This window comes from Archocentrus centrarchus, chromosome 19 (genome assembly GCF_007364275.1).
Source record: "Archocentrus centrarchus isolate MPI-CPG fArcCen1 chromosome 19, fArcCen1, whole genome shotgun sequence".
NCBI lineage: Eukaryota > Metazoa > Chordata > Actinopteri > Cichliformes > Cichlidae > Archocentrus > Archocentrus centrarchus.
The window spans coordinates 7,841,014-7,867,742 of NC_044364.1; the positions used below are offsets into that span (position 1 = coordinate 7,841,014).

Below are 26,729 nucleotides of genomic sequence, written 5' to 3' on the forward strand. Positions count from 1 at the left end.
ACCAGGTTTAATTTGGAAAAACAACAACACAAAAAGTAACACTTTAATTGCACATTTTTGACCATTACAAAATTAAACAACATAACAACAGTGACACATACATACAAAGAAAAAAAAAAATTATATTACAAGGCATCCTAAATTCCTCTTACGCTTCCTGGAAACCCTGTGGTCAAGTCTTATCTGTATTTCTCGGCGAGCACAGCTGCAAATGCTGACAGGTACTTGTCCATTGCGGCATGTGCAACAGGTGTGAATTCATCGCCCAAGTGACAGGCAAGGGTGACGAGCATACTGTGTGACAGCAGCTGCAGGAGAAAAACAAAGAGACGATATGGCGTGAATAACAGGATGCAGGTAACACAACTTACAGCATGTGTCAGTGTTCAGAAAATCATGAACCCAGGGGAGTGGCCAAACGGGGGCCTGGGGTGGTGCCAGTTGTCCTTCTCTGTGTGTTGTTGTAAATATAACCAAAGCACATGTGCTAATTATAGATGCAAAACAATTTTCTGATTTCTAACGGGCTCCCTGACTGGTTCTCTGCCCCTCTTTCGCCATTTGATTTCAAAAATCTTTAATGAACCTGTTTCAGTGAAATATATTAGAATAAATGAAACATTTGAAGATTTTTTTTCCTTCCTTAAAACAAACTAGTTTATTCAACTTGCTCAACTTGAAGCACAGAACTTAAAGTTAGTAAATGTGTTGATTCTTTTCAACTGTATTATAAAAAAATCATTAAAAAGAGCCATATATATTAGTAATATTATCTTTTTGCATGGAAAAGTGCCCTAATATACACAAATGAACTATTTCATGCAGTAGATACATGTCTGCCACTAGATTTTCTTTTATTTCTACCAGTGTTTTCATTCTATTGCATATGGCATATAACAAAGAAGGTGTTCAAGCACCTTGAAGTTGGTTGGGTCTATCCGGAGCTGGTAGGCATGCAGAGTCTGCAGGGGAGCCAGGGTGACAGTTAGCTGGCTGATGTCTTGGGCTCCCTCCACTATAGCCAGGACTATCTTCTTCCCGTGAGCGAGCAGATGGGAAGAGTTGGGACTGATGTCTAGATGGGAAAAGTATGTCTTGGTGCCTGGATAAGCAGCAAACATCCTGCAGAAGAACAGAAAAGTAAAATTAGTTCTCTCCAAAAATGAGAGAAGCATCAGAGTTAGAGATACACGCTGACCGACTTTGGTCACCAATTCTCATTCGTGTTAACTCACAACCCACGTGTTTCCACACTGATGCTGGATCAAAGCCAGCACCTTCAAACCCCTGTTAGAGGTTTCAGGAATTCCCCCTAGTAGTAAGCAATGGACCTGGATTCATGCTAGTGCAGCATTCATTTGCAGCAACTAATTACTTGAGTAATGGTTTGTAAATCTTTTAGCAGTGCTTTACAGACATAATGTCTGCAAACTGAAATGAAAGCTCATCGGTGCAGGACATCAGCAATCAATTTTATCACAACACATAAAGTTATTTCAAAAGTTACTTGGTGTGTAGGAGCTGAAATCTTTATACAAAACCATTCAAAGACTCACAGGAGACATTGTCAAGCAATGCAGTGAAGGATCAAGGTTACACAGGTAAGTTTGAACCTACCTAAGGAGCGCATCTGCCCCAATCTCTGCAGCCACAGGAGTCAGTCTTTCCAACATTTCTTTAATTAACGTTTTCTCCTTCTTGGACAACATTGTGGCCTATTGTAAGAAGAAACACTGTAGCTAAATATCCAGAGTGTCAGATGTTTTTACAGGCAAAAAAAAGGACTAATCAACCATTTTTACATCACCATGTTAATGCTATAAACTAAAATGCTAAAAAAGAAACAAACAGAAAACCCCCAAAACCAAATAAATGGAATGATGAGTGAAAGAGCTGAAGTAATAATTCCTACTGCCTGAAGAAAGCAACTTGTACCCGTTGACCTCTCAGCAGCGGTGTTGCCTCCCTCCTCCTCTGCATTATCAGACTGCAGCCAGGGCAGGGTGGGGGCTCCACACCACTGCGCTATCTGCTATGGTATGTGCGTCATGCTGGATATTTACCATATCGCTGGTGAGGTTCAGCTCAAAGTGCAACGGACGTTCATTGATGGTAGATTTTCTTTTTTTAAATTATGGGCATTTTACCAGGATTAGGTGCTATATCTGCTCGAGAGTTTTTTACTTCCAGGTAGTAAATAAAAACACAATAAATGACATAAAAAAGTAATTTTTTTTAAATAAACATGTTCAATAAACCTTAACAGCCATTAAAAAAAGACATTTAGTATTTCTATTAATAATATTAAATGAAAATAAATGAGTCAATGTCGCTGTAACTTGGATAATTCATTTGGAAATAAAGTCTCTCAGCTGCTATTATCTGCAGGTCCATAAGTCGTTGTTTACAGAACAGTGGGCGTGAGCCCAGTTTGCATCTGATACCATTAATAAGAGCATTGCAGTGCACTAAATAGAGCACATGGATGTCCAAATTTTTAATGGCTTTTCTGGTTAATGCTTTCAGTGTGGTTTTCCATGCTTCATTATTGCAATAATAAAGGTCTTCACACAGGACATGAAACTGAGGCAGCCTTAAACTGGACTTAAGGCCCAGTTTGGTATGTAAGCTCACATTGTTCAGGAGTGGCATCTATTTCCATTTTGAAGCTAGAGAGAGATTTAGAAAAAAGACAAATAATAAAACTGACATGTCCCCTTGATTTTTCCTGGATGCCACAATTCAGGGTTGGAAACTTCAGCTTTCTCGCGATGGTAAACTTTCCTTACAGGGGAGTTATTTTGCTAATTTCCAGCTCCATGTTTTTATTCTTGGACTCTGTGCAGGCCCTCAGGTCACTCACTGTCTGAAACAAGCTCTTTAAGCGCCTCCCCCTTTAAGCCATCATTCTCCTGATTGGCTATAGCTGTCTACTAAAGTTTAGTATGGTGACTCATGATCCAAAGAAATGCAGCACAAGCGTCTTTCTCTTTGACTAATTATACTTTAAAGATGGTATTGAAGATTTTCAGTTAGTTAACTGCCCCTTTAATATTTACAGTGATAACAATATTACATTAACTGTAATAAAAAAAAAGAATGGTTTAGAATTATAAGTAAAAATGCTAAAAACCCTTTCAAACAAAGACACACTTTACCTTAAAGCATTTTTTTCCCTATTGGTCTAAAGCATCTCCAAACCTTTCTGCTTCAGGTGTTTCCCAGTGAAGTGATGAGAGCTGACTCAGCACATAGAGAGGGTCTCGTGTCCAGTTAAGAAAAAGCACAGTCAAGCTTTTTTTTTTTTTTTTTTTTCCATGCAGCAGTCTGGTCGCACGTACCATCAAATGCATGTTATATATGGATGTTATATTCAATGACAAACATTTTTTAACTCCATTTCTTGTTATATTATTACACTTATTGTTTTTTAATCCACCACAGTTTATTACCTTTAATAATTTTCCCCCCCACACAGAAAACCCCTAGCCTAACACCTAAGTGGTTTACTGGAGGTCATCAATCCAACAATCCTGCTGAGTCTTCAGGCTTTCCAAGTGCGAAGCTGTCCATACTTACAAAGCTCCAGCTCGTATCCATAAAAGAAAGAAGCATGCACGTTTTTGTTAAACACAGACACAATTATTGTCTCAAATAGTTTCATGGGGCTTCAATGGGCCTTGTAATTTTGAGTATCTGTGCAGCAGTACTTAGGAAATGAAACAGATGGTAACATCATGTCTACTGAGTGGCAGAGGGAACGAAACTGAAACAGTTAAGGAAAAGAACAGTGTCTCCTCTTTAGACCTGTCATCTAATTTGCTGCCAAGAAAACATCACTGCTCCAGGTGAGGCTTGAACTCACAACCTCAGCATCACTTTGCATACTGTCTTATAAGTACTGTGCGCTGACCAATTGCGCCACTGGAGCTCGGCTGTTTTGTGCATTGATCAATTGTTCAAATTGTCTGATCAATTCTTTTAAGTAAACTTCTGCTTTTGAGTCAAAAACAATTGAGTGCCTACTGAAATTAAGCAGTAAAACTAACTCACAGATTAAATCACATATACTGTGCCACTCTAATGAAACTCAATTAATATAATTTAGTTTGACTCAGGTGGTCCCGAGTTACATGTGGTAGGTGGGTCTACTACCTTATAAGGCCTATTTGTGTACATCAACTTTCTTACTATCATTAAGCAGTAAATAGGAGGTTATTGAAAGGAAACACTGTCTTTAGTTCAGTTCAGTTCAGTTCAATTCAATTCAGTTTTATTTATATGGCACCAAATCATAACAACAGTTGCCTCAAGGCAACTATTATGCCCTAATAGCTGCAGTATACAGTCATCCAGAATGAGGTAATAAAAAGTGCTTTGAATGAATAATAAAAAGCTAGTTAGCCATCAATTTGCATAGCAAAGAATTAATGGTTAACATGTGTAGCCTGCTATAAAGTGTTACTGTGATTTCAATTAAATACTAACACATCCAGCCTTTTGTGCTCAGAAGTGGTAAACTGGTTGTGTCATTATCAGAGGACTGGTGCAGTGGGTAATACTGTTCCCTCCCTGCAAGAAGGTTCGAATCTCCCAGGTGGTCAGGAGCTTTCTGTGTGGAGTTAATGTGTTCTCTCTGGGTTCCTCTCAAAGGCACGTGTGATAGGTTGACTGGAGGTTCTAAATTTGGTAGCTGTGATAGGGTCTTTACTTTGCAGTAAAAAGCACCTTGTTGTGCCTTTTACTGCAACAACATTGAATCCAGTGTCTGCTCTCCCTTTCTGCCCTATGACAGCTGGGATACGCTTCATCCCTGAATTGGATAAGCAGTTAAGAAAATGGATGGATGGAGTAAGTGTCCTGTGAGTATTTGCGCTTGCCAATATAAAACTGTCCTTACTGCAGTAATAAAATCACTTATTTTACATTAAAATGCCAGATTTGAATTCTTAGAAGCAGATTCACTTCTGGTGTGATTTGACCTCCTTCTTTTATTTTTAACATGAGAAATGAAGAGCTGTGTTAAATTGACAGCTGCATCAATACTTAGGAGAAAACTCCTAACTTGACTTCCAGAACATCTTCGTAGACCATCGTTAAGTTAGTTTAACCCTATTGATTATGTGCCATTGCAATAGAAAATTCACCTCACTTGCTGCTGGTGAACCCAAAATAAAATCACTGTTCATTTTAATTACTTCAATCTCACTCACTCAAAAACTGAATAAGCTGTGGGGTCCATCTAAGAAGACACTGCATGCTGTTGACTTCCTGGAGACATAATGTGCTTTGTGCTGAGGAATTACATTTACTTGCTTTATATAGTAACCCATCACAGCTACTAATGTGATACTGCAGTTCCAGTCTGTACAGCATTTGCATTCATGAATAACACAGACCTGGCAACGCAGCAGTTTTCAATCCAGCAACAAGAAACACTCGGACAAGCACAATAATTCCAAAATGTTTCCAAACTCTGTAATTTGAATGTTTATAAACTGCTTTGCTGTCAGCAGTTATGATCGTTTTTCATTAGCTACTTATCTTTCACTAATCCTTTCACGAAATTCTCAACCTCTGGTAATAATAATCTGTAGTTACATGCAGCAACTTACAAAATGAACGCGCTTCCTCCTAACACTGATAAAGGGTTCCTAAAATATGGAAGCGCAGCACAAGTCTGTTCTTCTGTCATTCCCCAGTTGATTATCCTCAGAGCTAGTTTGATGCAGCTCTGCAGTGTAAGCAGTTTCTACAGAAGGAAAGCAGGTCTTTGTATGTCTTGCACGTAACGTGACTCCCACATGGTGTGCCCCACAACAAAGAGCGAATAGCTTTAGGTGACATGTGTGCACACATTTGTGGGTTCTTGTACTTGTACTGTTGCCTGAGTAGCTGTAAATTAGCTTGAACACCAAACTATAATTGATAGTGTACCAGGATTTGGATGGTCAGTACGCCATTTACGATAGCTCAGGCCCTGTCCCCTCAGTGTAGTGCTATTTGTCAAAAAGCCTGCCAAACACCGTTTCCTGTTCTGGCCTCCAGCAGGAGAAGGAAGTGGCCTTTGAAGTGATGCATGCAACCAAGCAGCTCACAACTAAACAGCCAGCAGGAGGAAACCTGCTCTCCAATACTCAGAAATGAGAAAGCGCACACACAGAGGTTTACTACACACCATCCTCTCTTCTAATCACAGCAAAGCTGAACAGATTCTCCAGTGTGCAAAAGTGCATTATTGTGTCACTTTATTCAGCAGCTGTTTCCCAATTCAGTTAAACATGGTATATTTTCCAATATGTATTAATATGCAACTTTATTTTTAAAGCAACAAAATACAATATGTTCTATATTTGTTTATTTCAAATCTGTATGAATGCAGCAAACAGAAATCTCAGTTTTAGTTTTAGTAATCACACCCTCCACTGATCAGCACCCTGCCCTCGGTCTGTGTGTACTTTATTTAGACACGGGAAAAAAAGCAATGCTCCTTGGGTAGGGAAAGTCTCCTGCTGAGATCACGTCTCAGGTGTTCACTTGCATCCATCAATTTATATAAAAACCTGTGTAGTTTTTAGTAGTTAAGTCATTTTTTTGGCACTGTCCTTCCTCAGATAAACACCGTCATTCTGCTGAAACACGTGTAGCTCTTTCTACTGATTTCCAAATGTTTCATGGCTTCTGGCTTAGAGTTCATTTGTGTATTTGTATGTTTAGCCATGATGCCACCTCTTCAGTTTAAATAAAAATAAACTGCCTGTATTTTATTTTTTCCCACCTTTTTAAAAAAAAAAAAAAAAATTGCATTGCATTTTCACATAACCGCCGTGTGACCAGAAGTTGAAATTCATCCTTAACACACTCAGGAACACCTGGTTGGGCTTGCACAACCTGCTGCTGCAAATATGATCCTTTTGCGGTGGTGATGATGAGAAATGGTGGTCAGATGAACCCATTAAAGATTTTAGATGGCTGTGTGATGAAGGAGGACGGTAAGAGGATCCGGGGGCTTAGAGAAGACGATACTGACCCTGAAGGAAAGACTGTTTCAGGTGGAGTAAATCACCACTGGAGCACCTGTGCTGGAAGAGATCTCTGACCAAGAAGATAGAATTACTTTACTATATATGAGTGCATGATATCATTCTTTCCAGCATATATTTAAAAACCCTTGACTAGATTTAATAACACAAGGAGACACATGGAGGTTTAAAACTGCCAGTATGTAAGATAAAAAAAGTAAAATACCATTGAATGCATCATAAATAGTAATAGGGGGTACTTCCAGTTGTTAAAGAGGTTTTCTAAGGTAAACATGTTTTGCCTCTTTTTAAGGCCTCTAAATCCTAAAAACCTTGACCATGTCATTGTTCAAATTATTGGGATCTCTTTGTAATTGTGAGCATTTCTCTCATTACATTATTGAGGGCATTTTCAGTGCACATCCAAACACATATATATGGTTTTTGGTTTTGGCTTTTATTGCTCACAATCCAAAAATGTTCAGGGAGTAATAAATGAAAGAGCAAAGAAAACTAGTGCTAGAGCAAACAAACTTTATTCCTATGCCGATATATAACTAGGGTTTTAAACTGAAAAAAGACAGAAAACTGCTTAAATAACTTTTTGACCAGATGGCATGTCTAATCTTCGCTGGGATAAAAACCTTACAATTACAACCATGCAGATTACGCTTAACCTATTTGTCGCCTGTCATGCAGTTACTCGTTATCACCGGTGGACGGCGCCCTGAAATTGCCGGTAGGTCGGCGTCCATCCAGAGGTGGTGGCGGCAGCAGCAGCGGCGGAGGTGAGCGTCTACACATGACCGAAACTCAGTGGCTGGCACGGAGGAGAATCTGGTGTACCCGATATAGAACTGAGGTTTCAGCTGGCAGCTGTTTTACGTTTTTATGGCACGTGAGCACGGTTCCGCCCTCACTAACATCTGGAGCTCGCGCTTAATAGTGGACCCGCTCTTCCTCGTGCCCGCGTGATGAGGCAGGTATAACTTATGTAGCGTAGTCAGCGTTTCACCGGTGGGGAGCCCTCGGTGCTGTCCTCTGCTGCAGGAACCCGTCTCATTTTGAAGGTAAGCGGACCGTGTCTCTTCTTAAGCCGGCTGCAGAAAGGAAATCGCACCTTGAAGTTCAAAAGGCGGTAGCTGAGCTGTCAGCTTCTCACTCAGAGTGCAGGTACGCTGGGTTTTAACTGCTCTGCAGCACGCGGGCTCTCTGGGTGGGGTCTCCCGAGGCTCACGGCAAGCACACATGAGTGGCATTGTGCGTTCATGCTTGTTGTATGGGTGCTAAGGGAGTTGAACACATCTGGACTGTCTTTTAAGCCTTTTGAATTAAAATGCCGTGTTGCTGTGGAGCCTCTGGGATTGCTAAGGCATACCCTGTAAGCCACTGTTAGCAAATTTCTATATATGCTGTCTACTCTTAAATGCTTTAGTTATTCAAATCAGAGTTGCATGATGCACACACTCTAGGGCACTCTCAGGTTTTTAAGAGTGATAAATTGCCTTAAGAGTGCTGCAGCCTCCCCTGTTGCTGAGATGAAGGAGGTTGTTTCGGTTTCTGGCTGCGCAGGAATCCCACAGAGACAATTAAACTACTGACCCGTGTCATCAAGGATTTGTTTTGCCTTCCTGTTCGGAAACATGGAAGGAAGCTGATTTTTTGGGGGCAGATGGCTGGAGCATATGCTCTGGCACACACTTGTGCAGCACACACAGTCACCTGGCAGTGCTGTACAAAATTCCCTACTTAGGGAGACAATAGTTTGGGTCAGGGTTCAAATCTGTGATCTCAGTGATGAGTCAGTGGAGTGTGGCATTCATATGTCAGCTGTCACAGACACACATTTTGTTCAGATTCTGTTCTTTCAGCTGTACCTGAAAGTGAACTACTAGATTTCTAAATAATTTTACGATGCAGTTAGCGTGGATTTACTTGGAGTTTTGTTGTGGATTGAATCTTCACCAACTTTATAAACTTTGTAAAAAAAAATAATAATGCAGTTTTGGCACAGATAAGGTGTTAAAATTAGGGTTGCAGCAAACTATTGCTCCCTGATCTCCTGCTTTTTCTTTCAATTAATATACACTCACCTGACACTTTATTTGGTACATCTTGGTAGCAATGAGCTGGACCCGTTTTTGCCTTCAGAACTGTCTTAATTCTTTGTGGCATGGATTCAACAAAGTGCTGGAAACATTCCTCAGAGAATTTGGTCCATATTGACATGACAGCATCACACAGTTGCTGCAGATTTGCCTGCTCCACATCCGTGATGCACATCTCTTGTTCCACCACATCCCAGAGGTGCTCTATTGGATTGAGATCTGGTGACTGTGGAGGTTGTTTGAGTGCACTGAACTCACTGTCATGTTTAAGAAACCAGTTAGAGCTGATCTGAGCTTTGTGACCTAGAGTCTTATCTTGCTGCAAGCAGCCATCAGTGGTCATAAAGGGATGGATATGATCAACTACAATACTCAGGTAGGCTGTGGCATTTAAATGATGCTCAGTTTGTACTAAATGCCTCAAAATGTGCCAAGAAAGTACCCCTCCACACACACACATCAATACGCCAACACTAGTCTGAGCTTTTGATACAAGAGGGGATAGATCGATGCTGTCACGTTGTTTACACCAAACTCTGACCCTCAGTTTTGCGCAGAAAGTGAGTCTCATCAGAACAGGCAACAAAGGGTCTTTACCCACAATTCAAAGCGCCTTGAGGCGACAGTTTGTTGTGATTTGGCGCTATATAAATAAAATTGAATTGAATTGAATTGAATTTTTCCAGTCTTCTGTTCAATTTTGGTGAGTGTGTACAAATTGTAACCTCAGTTTTCTGTTGTTAGCTGACAGGACCGGCACTCAGTGTGGTCTTCTGCTGCTGTAGCCCATCTGCTTCAAGGAAATGTTGCGTGTTCAGAGATGCTCTTCTGCACACCTTGGTTATAACTAGTGGTTATTTGAGTTAATGTTGCCTTCCTATCAGCTCGAAGCAGTCTGGCCAGTTTCCTCTGACCTCTGACATCAGCCAGGCATTTTTGCCCAGAGAACTGCCGCTCACTGGATATTTTCTCTTTTTCAGACCATTGTTGGTTGGATGGTTGTGCAGGAAAATCCCAGTAGATCAGCAGTTTCTGAAATCCACAGACAGTCTGGCACCAAAGTGACTTAAAACACCTTTATTCCCCATTCAGATGCTCGGTTTGAACTTCAGCAGGTTGTCTTGACCATGTATACCTTTATGTATAGAGTTGCTGGTATGTGATTGGCTTATTATGTATTTGCAATAACAAATAGTTGGACAGGCATACCTAACAAAGTGGCTGGTGAATATATATTTATATTTATTTGGTTTTAAAAATGCAATAAAATACAGAAAAATACTTAAGTAATTTAAATGTCTTTCATGGTCAAAAAGGAAAGAATATTCAGCTTACTGAAAATAAACATTCCCACATTCAAGAAAATTATATAAATAGGTAATAGTAGCCTTTGATTGAAAATGCTGCTATTACATAATTAAAAACTCCTTGAAAATCAGTTTCAGCTCATGGAACAGAAACTTATGTTGAGGAGGTGTTAAAATAATTTTTAAAGGAGTGAACTGATCCTTTAACCAACTCTGAATGAAACCTAAAATTACAAGAAATCCAAATTTCAATTCTAAATACACGTGGAAAAGCAGTGCATCGTGTTATGTCTTTTATAATTGTGGCACTAAATTAGAGCTAAAATGGCTTGATATAGCCTAATGATAAAAGTGTAACAACACACATACACTGACTGACCTCAACAGGAAGCTGACAACATAACACACAGTAGGTGTTAAATGGTAGGCATGTTGACATTTTGCAGGTGTGTTTTTGTCTCTTTGTCTCTTGCCCATTCATATTGAGGTTGCTGTGTTGAGCCTGTTTGAACACGTTGGGCAGAAAAGTGACGGCGACAATAGCAGGTTTATTTCTGGGCCGCTGCTCTCCCAAGTGAAGTGCACCTTCATGTTTATACTGAGCTCTCTGCTGGGTGCATCAGGGTGGAAAACTGGGTTGGTTTTACAGGAGCCCTCAAGCATATTTTTATAATTCACTTTTCATGGCAGCTTGCCCAGTGTGGATCATCTCCAGTGCCTACAAGTCACACTCTACATTTTTCATGTGTTTTACGCCACTGTGTGTTATTGGACAACTAGTTCATTCATGTAGGAGATGCCAGTAAAGAGGTTTTCCACAGAATTTGAACGGGTGGTGTTTTGGTTCCTTTGGTCCCCCATTTTTTTTATAAAGACATTTATAGTTGCCATAGCATGAATATTAATGGTTTTTCTCTAACGCCAAAAAAAAATGAGGTCAAATTGTGTCCAGTATTTTAATTTATGATCAAGTACCTGCAAAATGAGCAACATTCTCCCCAGCCTTGGTAATGCTTTTTGTTTAGGAATTATTAATGCTAAACTAAGGGTGTGAAAATGTAAGCTATTATAGCAAACCCTCCAATCAAATGATCATGTTGATTATTTGTGCCTATCATATCAAGCGGCATTATTTGTGCCTATCATATCAAGCGGCTGCTGCAGGAAAGGAAAGGAAGGAAAGGAAATGTAGGAGCCTGGCCAGTCCACAGGCTAGGTGACACACACACACACACACACACACACACACACACACACACACACACACACACACACACACACACACACACACACACACACACACACACACACACACACACAGGCCAGGAGACTAGGAGTTCAAAGTTTTGTCTCAGCTGCTTTTATGTTTTGCTTTCACTCATGGTTTGGTTTGGGTTTGGCACAAAAACTATTTGGTTACAGTTCAGGAAAAGATCATGGTTTGAGGGAACTACGCACAGTTTTTCCCACACAGCATAAAAAAGAAAAGGTCGAGAAAACACCAAAATATCAAGACAGCTTGATTCAGTAGATTTTTGAGTTTTGGCAACTTGAATTTCTTTGTTCAGGTAATTACCAATATTCCCGTGAGGTTAACAGTACAATTTTTGGTTTGGCCACCAGAGACTCTATCTGACGCATTCCTTCTATTTATCCAGGAGTGGCAGTGGGAGTACAGTAGCTTGCGACCGATGGGTTTGCGTGTCCTCCTGGTTGCGAATTGGGAAACTTTAGTGTGTTAGACAAACGTGTCAACCCCCATGATTGAAATACATTAAACTTTCTAGGATATTTATCTTAGTAATAATTGCATCTGAATGATGCTGAATAAATACAATGAAGAGGACACAGTCTAAAGTTAGCACATTCACGTTACGAGCAAACCTGATCCCTGTCCCTGATTTGCAACTTGAAAGTCAACTTTGTGTGGGGAGTAGTCCCAAGCCCATATAAATGGGAGGGCTGCATATGCACTGAGGTTTCTCTGATTGTTTGTTAACAGTCTGGTGCTGGCTGCATAAAAAGGTTTGTCTTTATAGTCACATCCTAGCTAGAGTCTGCAGATGGAACAACAGCTACCCATGATTAGCGGTGTGATGGGCGTCTGCCTCGAGTCACATGATTTTTCTGACTGTGTGCTGACAGGTAATGGTTGAATAACTGAGGCTTTAGTGCAGCTTGGTTTACCCTGTGCTCCCCCTGAAAGAACAAATGATCAAAATTTGAGCTGATCTCCAGAGATCTGGACAGAGATTTATCTAATCCTCTCTCTCTCCATTATTGTGTCTCTTTTTTTTTTTCTTGTCACTGCATTGTGCTTGCTCTTGCTTTTTTCTTTTTCTTTTCAGATAAGATCAAATAGATGCTTTTAGTGTAATCAGCAAATAATGAGAGAGATGATAGAAAAAATATGTTCTTATATTTGTGCAATTTTTACTTAGTAGGGCAAGCAATATTTGCATTTGCTTGTGCAGCTCTACACTGTGACATAAATATGCATTAAAATTCCCTCGATCATTCAAAGCTTGAAGAAAAATAAAAATTTGAGATCTGTTGGAATTGGAAGAAGTGCTGTACAACAGATTGTCAAGGGTTGAAGTGAAGGAACGCTGACTGTACAGTGTAAGCATGGACATGCAGGTCATTGAACGGTCATGAATGGATGACTGATGGGCAGATGTGCAGTCTTGCAGTTACTTTGAAACATTTGTTTCATGCTGAGTTGGGTGGGAGCTGCATAAACAGATTTCCTGAGTGTGTGATGAGTCTTTGAAGAGTTGACTACCAGTGCGATAGCAGCTTCTGAACGTACCAGCTGATGCTGGAGGAAGAGTACCTTACTCAAATAGTAAAAGTGAAAGAGATGGCACTCAAAGTACCCTGAATTGAATTTTTTTGGAGGATTATGGAATGACAAAGATGGCGGTTGTCCTGCCTCTGCCTTCAAAGAACCGATTAACAGGCAAACAGGGGAAACCATGAGGCGCATCTACTTGTTATCATAAGGATGTTGGTAAGTGTACTTAGTGTTTTTCTTGGCTCACTATATCAATAATGTGAATTACCATGTCATTTATTCAAGTGCTCTGGAATGTGCTATAGGTTTTGTTCATGCCAGCTTTTTTAAAAAATTTATTTAATTTTATTTGTAATTCCAAGCAGTTTTTATGTCCCAGTCACTAATGAAATTAAAGTTATGGCTTTCTCTCCATTCATTTAGATAGGGGCTTCAACATAACTGTCCAAATAATTGCTCAGAGATGCTACCAAAATGGTTGCCTAATGGCGAGACTTGCTTCTAGATGGACTTTGCTTTACTTGCGTTAAAATGAACAGCTATACAGTGTAACCACTATGGATATCTTTCATTTGGTACCAAAATAAAGAATATACAAACAATGTAGCCTCTGTGTCTAAAAAGTGAAACCAGTGCCCTGAACCTGAGTTCTTTGTAACAGCCAGCTGGAAAAAGGAAGGCCTTAGTCACACAGCTCTAGAGACCAGTCAGCAGCCTTGCATTTCCCAATCAGTTGGTGAGTGGTTGCTGGCTGTCATCAGATGGAATCAGTTGGAAAGAGGGTGTTACAAGAAAAACCTCCATGGTTGCTTTGCCCGCTATAAGATTGCCACGGTTGCCTGTAGTTTGCACGGAAGACGCCGACATGTCTGCAAACACACACCATTTACTCTCCAAGCTGTAGTGAAACTTGAAAATTAGATATTAATATTACCTATTTATCCAGTATTCTCAGGGAGCTGTTTCAGATATGTATCCAGTTTATTTAGTGAACTGTTTTTACTATTTAATCCTAACTTTAAGATAACTATTTTATCTGTTTATCCATCATTGTTAGCGAACTATTTTCCACAGCTGAAAATGATCCCCAACAAAAAGCACTTTTACTGGAGTCATGCTTCCTAAATAGAAATGACTTCTTGCAGGTGGTAATATCATAAAGCTCAGAGGAGTGCTATCATATTGGAAAATACTGAATAACTCCAGCCTTTTGTGAATTGTTTTCTTTTTTTTGTCAATAATCTTTCACTGAGCATGAGGAAAGAGGAAAAAAAAATCAGTGAGAACAGAGCATCTTTATCTTGAAATTTAAAAACGAAGCCTGGATGAATAGAAACTGCCTGTCAAAAAAAAAGAAAAAAGAATTTTAATCTGGCCATTATGTGGCATATACTGGTCTCCAAACACTTCTACGATGTCTGTTTGATGACAATGCTATCCCCCGGCCAGACTGCTTTATGAAAATCCTGAATAACTCCTCTGTGTTTCTTTGAAACCACAATTATGACCACCATTTTTCCTTCATATTCTTTTCAGAGCCAATTCTCTACTCCCCCGCTATCTTACTCTAATGTGGCATCTGTGGGCAATTACCATTAACTTTTCATACAAGGCCAGCCAACAGAGGAAGCTGTTGTATTGGCACTCACAGCATGGATTTGCTGGCTGTCTAGAGAGACGGCAGGAAGGAGGAATAGCGGGAGGAATAGATGGCTGCTGAGGAGGCCTATTCATGTCTCCAGGCGAGCCCACACTTGACTAGACACTTATTGTAGTGGTGACCTTCCTGTCACCATGCAGCTAACACAAAACAGCTTCATACGAGGCACATGAGTTGTTTGTCTCCTTTCCTGCCAGTCAACCTTTCACTTTTCTCTCTTTTTCTAGTTATTGCTTTCCCTCAACTGCCCAGTCCTTGATTGACTTAATATATCTAATAACTTTTAATAGTTGTTATTTTTATATTATTCTTTAATTACTATTTTAAGAATAGCATCTTATTCTTTAGCTTGTAATTTTTTGTAAATGTGACAGTATACCCTCTTAAACGCAGATTTGGCAAGGCTCAAACTGGCCATCAGCAGCACATATAAAGTGATGTGAATCTGTGAGAACAGAATCTTGTTTGTTTAAATCGAAGGTGATAAAGATTTATTGTGGAAAGGTCAGTGACAGGTCAGTGACATCCTTGATCAGTCCTTCTTGTTGCAGTTTTTTTTAAAAATTGTTTGTTAGTTTCATTGTGTTAAGTATAACCCAGCTTTGCCTTTGGGATTAAATGAGGGTTAAACCTTGCCCTTCTGTGCTTACTGGGCAGCTCAGCTATAACTCAGTGCACCAGCCACACCAACCTTGGTCGACATCTGTCCATCTTTGTTTTTTACACAAATTCCCCCTTGCCTGTCTCAAAAAAGGACATGGTGATTGGTCAACTAGTCCTGTTTTTAGTTGAAAAGGGAAGTCCTAAAAGCTCCTGGAATCAACTTTTTTAAGCGTTCATGCCTTTTATCTATTGTTGAGGATCTGACGATCACTGGCTCTAAGATGCTATGAAACATAAAACCAGCACTCAGTCTCCAGTCCCCTCTCCTGGGGCTGTTACTGATCAATCTGTGTTTCTCTCTGTTTTGTCTTCTTTCTCTTTTACCCTCTGTTGCTTACTTTTTGTTCAGTCAGACCAGAGCAGTAGATGGGTAACTAGACTTCTGCACCATCCGCTCAAGTCCTTCATCTGGCACGGGCTGAGAAACTGCTACACTCTCTCCAGCTGCATCTTTGGCAGTCATATGTGCTGTGAAGCTATGAGGTCTTGGAACATTTGAAGTGATGAATGGCAATGCTGCAGGCTGATTCGTACAGAGAGGTTTTCCATCAAGTCAGTTGAATTATCTGCAGTTGCCAGTAATTACCTACTGTTTAAACTGATAATGATTCCATCAATTACTCTGAAAAGATTTTACTAAGAACTTGATGTTATTGTTGGCATTTTTGTTGTATGCACAAAAAATATGAAGGATGGACGTAGCTTTCAGGTCTGAAAATGGAAATCAAAGCAGAAATGCTTTAAACCATTAAACCTGGATTCCTGTGGTTGCAAAAAAAGCCCTCAAAAAAACTGTCCTTTTAGAAGTTAATGGGAAGTCTACAGGAAAAGTGGCCTCAGACTTGAGATTGACGAGTCATTAGCCAATGAGCGTGCGGTTTCACAGTCTGATCCAGATGCTCTTGTCACATCCAGTTTCAAAACAATAAGATGGCAATGACAGAATGCGACATGCAACTGCCTCATCTGCTTAATGTGCAAATAATGTCCTATTTCCCAAAAGGTGTGCTGTAATTAAAAAATCACCTGGGTTTATAGCCTGATCAGTGGCCAAAAAGCTTTTAAGATTAAAAATCTGCTTTAGGGAAATTCAGATTCAGCATGTGAAGGATTTCACGCACCAAAACGAAAACCCTGTAACTAAGAGACAGAAACAGGTAAACTGATGCAGATGTTTGGCATAGCAGACAGACGGACATTATATGGATGCACACTCACTATGTACATACGCACACAACATACAGCATGTTTATGTTGTTAGGACATGCATGTGCGAGGTAGATAACTGTTTTTGGTTAAGAGAGATATTTTTGTCTGTTCTGTGTCCATCTGACTGTCGTCTTCACACAGCATTACGCTGCTTATTCTCTGCTTTGCTGCTCTGGATTTCCTTTGGGGGTTTTTACGCTCTTTGACTTGGTGCAGTTTCTCGCTTTCTCTACGCATCTTTCATCTTCTCCCAACATGACGTAAAATCCCTTTACTGCCTTTTTTTTTTATCTCTCTGCATCTGTTGTTCTTTTTTTCTCTTCTTTCTGCCTCAATACATCCCGGGTCATCTTCAGTCAAGAGGCAGTGTGAAGCCACATCCCATTATCACACTAAAATCCTTGTAGAACTTTTCCAGCCATAATGAATTCAGACAACTTCACCCAGACAACTTTCGAGACTTTTTCTACTCTCATCACTGTCACCATTTGACGTGTTATGAACCGTTCATGTCCCAACAATGGTTACCTTGAGGTTTGATGTGATCGCTAGCTGTGCACAGATAAAAAGGCTTGTCTTCCTGTGCAGACTGCTTCATCAGAAACGTGTGGGTGTGAATTAAAGCGCGACGGGTTGAAGTTTGAATAAAGCACAAGGCTTTCCAAGTCTGAAGCTGCTTCCCCACGGGCCACATGTCAATCTACAGTAGGAAGCATTTGATACCAGTAACCTATGCCAATCCTTTAAACTCTTAATGACTTTCATAGCAGACATTTTTTCATTGTAAAACAGATCTGAGACTTTTGGATTATGTAAAACCAAGAGTGCATGAAGTGTAGCTGTGGGTTTTATTTTTTTGCTTCTGACCTGGTTTTGAGTTGCCAATTAAATCTGTCCTGCTTAGATGGCTCAGTAGTTGAGAGAGATGATTGTACTTAGAGGCAGACCTGACCTCTGACCTGCTCTGATTGTATGGGCTTCTGCTTGTCTTTGTATAGTTAAGCAGCTTTTTATGCTCTTCCCCTATGTATTAAGGCAAAGGGAGATTGTACCCAATCTACCAAGCATATTTATGAACCGATAACCTTGGCATTTTTTTATTTTTATTGTTCTTCAGTATTAATTGTTAGGTTGTAGAAACTATTAGAAAGTAATGTAAAAATGTGGTTCTTGTAGTTAATAGAAGCATTTCCCTACTCATTGTTAACAAATGCTTGCTTATAAGGAACTGATGGTTTTCTCTGTATATTTATGTTATTTTCCTTACAGCATTAAGCACCCTGGGAAGGCTGCTAATCAGTGGTCTATAAATAAAACTGAATAAATAGTATACAGTGACTTTTTAAGCCTCTACTGGCGATGGTGCCTTGACCCCATTGTTAACAAAGAGCAATACAGCTTTACTACAGGTTCTAAAGATTCCCCTGTATAACATTTATTCATATTTTGGATGCACCATGTGTTTCTGTTTCTTCACAGTAAAGTGTTTTTTCTTTACATTGTGTTCCTCATATAGTCAATATTATTCACTGGCAGATCTTGCAGAGGGGTCCTAGAAGAAGCCAGGTCAGCTTCTCAGTTTTATGACAGGAAAATCTGCTTTTTTTAGTGACACATTCCCTGGAAAAGCTGGTATGAAAAGTTTCAAAAGAAGACATTTCTTGGGACAGTTGCGTGAGCTGAGGTATAGATGACGGTAATCTAGCCAGATGTTGATCAGTCACGGTTCTCACACCTATCATGCTGTAGCTGACAAATTAGAGCAGAGCGAAATGAGCTGCAAGGTACTCGAGCTCTTTACAGGAATGTGAGGCATTTCCTAGCTTGCAGTGTAGCTGTGAGACAAGCTGAACACAGCACATTAGGAATTTTTGTTCATTTTAATTCTGGTGCTTGAGGTGACTGCTTATGATTGCACCAGTGTCTTCAAAGTAAAGTTTAAGGAAAACATATAAATGGCACAATGAGCCACTTTGGCATAAAAGCAAATGACATTTTATTCTTGTCTATGACATTTGAAACATCTATAAACTACTGTAAACAAATGATTTTGTCAATAAAAAGCCTTTCAGCTTCAATTAATACTTTTAAATTGTTTTGCAAGTTGTGCAGCCAGATCAGATTTGACTTTTTTATGGCACAGAAGGAGATTGCTTTAGAGAGCAAGGTGAGGTTATTTGCTGTTCTTCTTAAATGGTTGAGACACTCTTGAGAGTTCCTCTTATGGCAGGTGGTGTACAGATTCAAAGGCAGATGGAAACATCACTTTACAAAAACATTCATGTTCTTTGAATAAGAAAACCAAGTGGGGAGAGGGATACAAGGTTTTCAAAGGTGTCTTTGGCCCTGTTTCCACCGACGGGGTTCCGGTTCCTGTGCCAGTATTTGAACTGTTCAGCGGTTTTTCCACCGCGAACTCACTTGGTGCTCGGCCGAAAAACGGGTTCAACTCGGGCCATGCAAGCTACCTGGTCTCAAACCGAGAATGTGTGACGAAAGCGGCAGAAGGACGTGACGTGGAGTTTACATGTGTGGGTTTTCTCCAGGTACTCTGGTTTCCTCCCACAGTCCAAAGTCATGCAGTTACTGGGGTTGGGTTAATTGGTGGCTCTAAATTGCCCGTAGGTGTGAATGGTTTTCTGTCTCTCTGCATTAGCCCTGCAACAGGTTGGCGAGCTGTACAGGGTATACTGTGCCTCTTGCCCTATGACTGCTGGGATAGGATGTGTGTGTGTGTGTGTGTGTGTGTGTGTGTGTGTGTGTGTGTGTGTGTGTGTGTGTGTGTGTGTGTGTGTGTGTGTGTGTGTAAGTGGGTGGGATATGTGCCCGCACCCCTGCGCACTGATGTGAGTCAAGGTTTGGCTGCATAGCAACTGACTGACTAATGAACTGCTCACTGTCACGTAATCTGTGGTAAGAAGATAAAAGGCAGACGCCATGAGCAACCTTCACCACCAGCGCTGTTTGCGGAGCGCACACAGCATCATCAGGGACTCTTCTTACCCAAGTCACACACTGTATAACCTCCTGCCTTCTGGGAGGCAAATATATTCTTATTTACCACATCTGTCTCATATTTATCACACTCTGTCATAATTTCATGATGCACTTGCACGTTATCCATAATTGTAGAACACTTTTTACTTGTTGCACTCCTACAATTTTGCTACTATTTGGACTTCTGGTAGATGCTAACTGCATTTTGTTGCCCTGTACTTGTACTGAGCAATGACAATAAAGTTGAATCTATCTATCAATATATTAGGCTATTGTATTTTTAAATAACCAAATATCGCCCTTAAAAATCCTATATCGTTCAACACAAATCCCATCCTTACTTTCTTGTGTATGGTAGATCGAATATAATAATTGCTATCTGCTCGTGACTCCAAATATTTGAAGTTCAGTACAACTGAATACTGTGTACACTGAAAATTAGCACCAAGCTACTTTAAAGTCTTAAGTTATTTTCCAGTTTTTTTGGTTTATGTAATTTGAGTCTCACTTGAGCTCAGTTACAACTTACCTGGGCCAAATCATTTTGCGTGAAGCTCAGCTACCTAATTTGTCAGACCGTCAGCAGAAAGAAGACATAATGCAGGCCTGAAATATTGTATCAGTGAGAGGAGGCAGCTGCTCAGATTATGGACATCATTAACAAGTGAGCACAAAGACTCATGGGAATATAAACTGTTAAGTTCATGTGATTTATTTATTTGTGATATATGTGTTATTTCAGATATGCTGCATTCAGACTTTTAATGTTGTGGATCTGAGAACAAGATTTAGCAATGGGCCACAACTGAGACTTCTGTGGTGAATAATCCTTTCTGGCCAGCGTTCAGCCTCAGTGTGGCTGCCAGAATGTTAAATATGGCTGCATCCCCACAGCCAACCAGGATTAGGGGAATTGACACAAAAGTTGCAATCTTGTGCTAATAGTGTATAAAGATATATATGGTACTTTTATATATTTTACTGTAAAACTTCTGGGATTTAATGCTGACAAATTTAGCAAGTCAGGAATTCAAAAAGTCAACATGCAATTTTAATTAATGCTTTTGGCCAAGAAAGACATAAATGCTCTTCTGTTTTCTTTGTTTATGCCATCCATCATTTCTTGTTTTTACTTACTGACACGACAGAGATTCTGTTTCTGTTGCGGCAGATGTTTAATCATTTATTAGTGTTTGTTTTAGAGGTAGTAGCAGATTAGAGAAACACACACATGCACTCATCATCCAAACTCTGCAAACAGAAAGGAAATGACCCACTGTGTTATGACTAACATCTGGCAGAGATGGGAGCCGAGAGCAAATGTAGTCCCTGTGTGTGTGTGTGTGTGTGTGTGTGTGTGTGTGTGTGTGTGGGGGGGGGGGGGGGGGGGGGGGGGGGGTGTAGTTTAAATCTATGTGGCCTTTTCATGCTTTGTTACGTAATCATAAAGAACAATAATTAAAAGAATTGCGATGCACAGTTTTGAGAAGCTTCCAGAAACAGGGATTTTATGTGCAAAAGGATCTGTAGGAACTGATAAATTCAGTGAAATGGCAGTAAATCAGAGAAGCACTGCCCTGAGAAGAGCAACTACTTCAACACTGGATTTAAAATGGGCCCAGTGGTGCTGTTTGGCAGGTTGTAGTGCCTATTAGAACAGAGCGGTGCCAGCGTAATAAAGTTCAAACCCTCCTGGGCTGTCTGAGTTGTAATCTTATGCTGAGCTCCAAGCCAATTAACTTGGAAGTGCAGCTTTATAACACATTTTTGCTGGAGAGCAAAGGATACAACAGGGCTCTTCACTAAATATACCATGTACCTGTCAAATAAAAATAAATATTGGACCTGAAACAGTTATCAGACATACATTATTAGGTACACCATTAGAACTGCCTTAATTATTTGTGGCATAGATCGAACAAGGTGCTGGAAACATTCCCCAGAGATTTTGGGTCGTACTGACATAATAGTGTAACACGGTTGCTGCAGATTTGTTGGCTGCACATCCACGATGTGAATCCCCCATTACACCGCATCCCAAAGGTGCTCTACTGGGTAGAAATCTGGAGACTATGGAGGCCATTTGAGTTCAGGGAACTCACTGTCATGTTCAAGACACCACTTAGAGCTGATCTGAGCTTTGTGCCATAATGTGCTATTTTGCTGGAAGCAGCCATCAGAAGATGGGTGGTCATAAAGGGATGGACATGGTAGCATTTAAACAATACTCAGTTGGTGCCAAGAAGATATCCCCAACACCATTACACCACCACCACTAGCCTGAACTGTTGATACAAGGCAGGATGGATCCATGCTTACATATTGTTTGCGCCTAATTCCACCCTACCGTCTGAATTTTGCAGCAGAAATGAAGACTTATCAAACAAGCCAATGTTTTTTTCCCAGTCTTCTGTTGTCCAATTTTGGTGAATCTGTACAAATTGTAGCCTTAGTTTTCTACCCTCAGTTGACAGGAATGGCACTTGGTGTGGTCATTTGCTGCTGTAGCCCATTTACTTCAAGTTCAGTGTGCTGTGGGTTCAGAGATGTTCTTTTGCAAACCTTGATTAGTTGAGTTGCTTTACTGTTGCTTGAAGGCAACAGTAATGCATGCATTCTCTGCTGACCTCTGGGACCAACATGGCATTTTCTCCTGGAAGAAAACTAACTGGACATTTTCTCTTTTCAGACTGTCCTCTGTAAACCTAGAGATGGTTGTGTGGGAAAATCCCAGTAGATCAGCAGTTTCTGAAATACACAGATCAGCCTGTCTGGCACCAGCGTCCAATGCCGCATTTAAACTCACTTAAATCCCCATTCTAATGCTCGGTTTGAATGCATTGAGCTGCTGCCATGTGATTGCCTGATTAGATATTGCATTAACGAATGGATAAATCTAACAAAGTGGCAGCTTTAGGTAGAAATCTACAAAAGTTGCAATAAAACTGGCTTTAGCCAGCTGAAGACTTTTATTGGTTGTCCACCATTCAAAGTATGTTGAATAAAGTAATTTTGGTATTAGGCACTGCCTAAGGTAAGGCATGGCCACACCATGCAAGTTTATTATAATCGAGTGAAATCACTGTGATTTGTGGATTTGCTTCCAGTAATGATGCAAAAGCACAGAAATCTTTGGTATGAAATTTAGCCGGACATTATTGACCTTTGAGGGAAAGTGAGCCAAGAAGCTTAAAATGATGAAAATATTTCTCTCTGAGACTCTACTATTTCCACATGGGAGAAGACAGTGCCTGGAGTCCTTGATACAATTACACATTGACATCTTGTGTCCAAGCATCCCAGCTAAGCTAAGCCTGCTTACTTTCAGTGACTCTAAAAGCTTTGTTTTTTCTCTTCAATCACTTTTTGCTCAATGAAATTCTGTACAGTCATGACACTAAATGGGCTAGCCGAGAGAAAATAGTAAAGAAGCTCAGATGGATCTTGCCAGGTCTGTGTGACAAAATCAGCCCAGTGGAAACAGTGAAAAGTAACGGAAAAACCAACTCAGTGCCCAGAGTTTATACTGGAAGGCAGGCAACTGTTGAGCCCTGAATGTTGTTTGCCTGGCTGGCAGGAGAGGCAGCAGTTGGGCTAGCAGGTTTCTAAAGCTAAATATTATAAAGGTACATGGATTAAATTACCTGTGTTACTGGTCCTTTGTGTGAAAGAAGGTGATTTAAATACAGCACTTTGATTTAAGTATAGCTAGAAATTGCAGGTTGTATTCAAAATTTTTGGCACCAAAGCACCCAACCAATTTTCTGACAGTACACTTAATATTAAAAAGCAGAGTAAATGAAAGGCTTGCGCACTCAACGGCAAGCAGAAAAAGAAAGAAAGAGAACAAAGAAAGCGAGTGATTTAGAGAATATAAAGGAGATAGAACAGTGAGTAGACTGTGGCCTGCTTAACATGATGAACCATTGAATATCCAAGCTTATTGATATGCAGTCATGGTAGCTTTCCATGCCACAATGAGTGGTTGCCTCAGCCTCAAAGACCAGAATCAGGGAGCAGTGTCAGGACAAGTCTTGCTTCTGTGCCAAAGCGATGCCTTTGTTTTATTCTGTCTCGGCACGTCAGGAAATGTCACTCTATGTAAAGCGGATCCAATTACGCCACCATTCTGCTACAGTCCCCTATAGGCACAACTAACTGCAGAGCTGCAGAGGAGGTCATATTTCCTTTGAAGTAACAGTTATTCTGACATGACTGGAGGTGTGATTGTGACATAAATGTGGGGTTTTGATGGCAAAATGAGAACTTCTCTCAAAATAATAAGAAGTCTTTAAATGTTCTTTCTTGCTATCATAAATAGTCTGCTGCTGCATCCAGAGGAAGTACTCAGTCTGAGAGCGTTCAACAAGGAGATGATAATATTCAAAATTTCAAATCTCTGGCTGATAAATCTCAACTTAGATGAAATGTGAAGGCTCAGTACTGGCCAGTATGATTATGTGATGACAGTAACTTACTCTTTCTTTGAGTTTGATTCTTTGATATCAGTGACACCGTTTCCTGCTGATGACACTATCGCAACAGTATCTCCATCCATGCAGTGGGTGGTATGAGCTTCTGTGGCTGAACAGCAGGGCAATGCCATGTGGCACACAGCACAGGGATTACATGCCGTAATCTGCCTGTCATGAAAAAAAACTAGAGAACAAAAAAGAGGAGAGAGAGAGATCAAGATTATGGAATAACAAATGGCGAATGTTACAAAACAAGATGAAAAATGGGGATATTGATTTTGGACCACATTGCACTTTCAGCAAAGTAGAGACCTGCAAAAACCTGATGTGAGGGGGCTGAAACGAGGCCTATGAAGTGAGTGTTTATATACTATATGCATTTGAGTGAGTGTGTAGGTTGAGCATATTCAGACCTTATTTTAAAAGTGTGTATCAGAGTGCTTGAGTTCATGTCAACGTGCACACCTGCACGCGCACACACACAAACACACACACAATATCACCACTACAAAATAAGCAAAGGATGTGGTGAAGCAAAGGATTATAGCGAAGCTTTCTATTTGCAGGGGTGTGTTTATAAAAGAACGCACAGGCTCCTTCATGCGACCGCAGAGGGACCAAAACACTGACACATGCAGCTAAGAGGCAAAAGGAACCGAATCCAGCTTTTGTTTGATATTTTACTTTGCAACCAAAAATTGTGTTGGTTCAGTGTACTGTATGAATGCACAGTACATCTACATATGTCATGTCGACACATAACAGACAATTTATCAAAGAGCCAATTTAAAATTGTTTCTTCAGGCACTTTGTTACTAGAAACCTGTCACAAAAACACATAATTTGTTCCCATTTCTTTAGTTGAATCTATTAAAAATGCCAAAGATAGCACAATTTGACAGGTATAAAGTAGTAATTTTGTACCAAGAATGCGATTCACAGAGAGCTATAAACTTGACAAAAAGCCAAAGACTTGGCAGATCTCAGCATGTCGTGCAGCGTGTCCTTGAAACATTTGGAGAAACTGGACAAGTGGAGGTCAAAGGTTGAAGTGGCAGGCCTAAAATATTACCTACAGCAGATGAACAGTATCTGAAAGCCAGTGATGTCCTTAAGAAATAGGAAAAAAAAAATCCAGCAAAGAACCGACACGGGATCTGAGAGATGCATCTGGCCCTTCAGTTGATTCATCTATTGTTCACTGAAGCCTCGTCAGAAATGGTCTCAGTGGAAGGGTGGCTGTCAAGAAGCCATTCTTAAGGAAAGGAAACAGGGAGAAAATGTTGAGATATGCCAAATTATACAAGAACTGGACTGAAAATCAGTGACAACAGGTCTTATGGAGTGATGAATTCAAATTAGACATTTTTGGTTTAAATTCTCATCAGTATGCACAAAGTGAGTGACAACAGTGAATGTCTACAGCCAACTATGAAACACAGTGGAGGCTCTTTCAAAAATTCATGATTTATGAACACAGAAAAGTTCCTTCAGTTTTCAAACCAGTATGACAATGATCCTAAACACATTGCCAATGCAGTAGAAGCATACCTGGATAGAAAAACAGTGAAGAGAACACAAGGCAGCCAACATCCAAAGAAGAGCTTTGAATGTCCTTCAAGAAGTCTAGAGAACTATTCCTGAAGACGACTTAAAAAAAATTACAAAAAAGCTGCCTAAGATAGTTCAGGCTGTGTTGGGGGATAAAGGTGTTCACACCAAATATCGGCTTTCAAGCTCGTTAGAATTGTACAGATTGTGCATCTCTTTCCAATTTTTCTAGCAAAACAAAAAGAAATGAGGAGTGGCTCAAAACTTTTGCACAGTACAGTTTGTATAAATAAAGCCAGTATAAAGCTTACCATGTTCACCAGCTTAGTTTAGTGCATTAGCATCTTAGTAGCTGTTTATTACAGAGTAGCTAAAAATCTTTAAATAGCCTTTGAGGTGTAAATTCAAATCACTGCTGATTTGTATTGATCTTGCAGTAACAAAACAAAACCAATGTGGAACCAGTAAACACCAATGCAAATTGTGCAACCTGCATCAAGCACACCCACCTTGTGTGTTGCACTGTGGTATGTGTGCTAATGTGCACTCATAAGCTAACATGTTGGTAGTTAAGCTTTACAGAAAAACATCAGATGCCGTAACATCACCACCAGCAAACCCAGTATCGTTGTGGCAGCAGTAGCAAAATCCCCACTCCAGTGCAGCCCACTCTACATTAGCAGCATTACTCCTGTAATTCCAGACAGCATTTGGAGCCACGCCAACATTAAAGTGGTGGTGCTCTGGACTTGTACTACAAAGTAATTCTGGCTCTGTGATTCTCATTCAGATTTTTTATCCCGTTTTTTTGCCAGTATGGATAGAAAGTAAGTCTTAAAAAGGCATTTATAATCATCTTTAAAAAGTCTTTAAGAGATCTGCTGGACTAAACACAAAACACAAAGTGCAAGCTAACGAGGATGTGATTAGCTTTGCAGGT

General features: G+C 40.2%; 2 protein-coding genes and 1 non-coding gene across 5 annotated transcripts in view; 1 reads left to right on the plus strand and 2 right to left on the minus strand.

Moving 5' to 3' along the window:
- Positions 1-1,987, minus strand: hbae4 (hemoglobin alpha embryonic-4). Of its 2 annotated transcripts, none has more exons than XM_030755480.1 (4): positions 1,913-1,987; positions 1,618-1,715; positions 918-1,122; positions 1-308 (listed from the first exon to the last, which is right to left on the minus strand). In XM_030755480.1, exons 2-4 carry the CDS (start codon positions 1,707-1,709, stop codon positions 180-182), a joined length of 426 nt encoding a protein of 141 aa, XP_030611340.1. In that variant the 5' UTR covers positions 1,710-1,715; positions 1,913-1,987; the 3' UTR covers positions 1-179. The 2 variants fall into 2 exon arrangements, with proteins under 2 accessions (XP_030611340.1, XP_030611339.1); XM_030755479.1 differs by having other exon boundaries at positions 1,916-1,978.
- Positions 1,988-3,840: 1,853 nt separating this feature from the next.
- trnai-uau (transfer RNA isoleucine (anticodon UAU)) lies at positions 3,841-3,931 on the minus strand. The gene is given in 2 exon segments: positions 3,841-3,876; positions 3,894-3,931. It is a non-coding gene; the product is annotated as a tRNA-Ile (tRNA).
- Positions 3,932-7,853: 3,922 nt separating this feature from the next.
- Positions 7,854-26,729, plus strand: part of rhbdf1b (rhomboid 5 homolog 1b (Drosophila)) — a 38,248-nt gene continuing 19,372 nt past the window's right edge. For both annotated transcript variants that reach the window (XM_030755805.1, XM_030755806.1), the window contains exon 1: positions 7,854-8,092. The gene's annotated coding sequence lies outside the window, so the exon portion shown is untranslated. The remainder of the gene's footprint in view (positions 8,093-26,729) is intronic.

What these genes read in the sequence shown, in the direction of transcription:
- hbae4 (XM_030755480.1), bottom strand. Translation starts at nt 1,709, where the DNA reads ATGTTGTCCAAGAAGGAGAAAACGTTAATTAAAGAAATGTTGGAAAGA. An exon ending in GGGGCAGATGCGCTCCTTAG is followed by an intron (nt 1,123 to 1,617) that starts GTAGGTTCAAAC and finishes GTTCTTCTGCAG; the next exon opens with GATGTTTGCTGCTTATCCAG. An exon ending in TAGACCCAACCAACTTCAAG is followed by an intron (nt 309 to 917) that starts GTGCTTGAACAC and finishes TTTCTCCTGCAG; the next exon opens with CTGCTGTCACACAGTATGCT.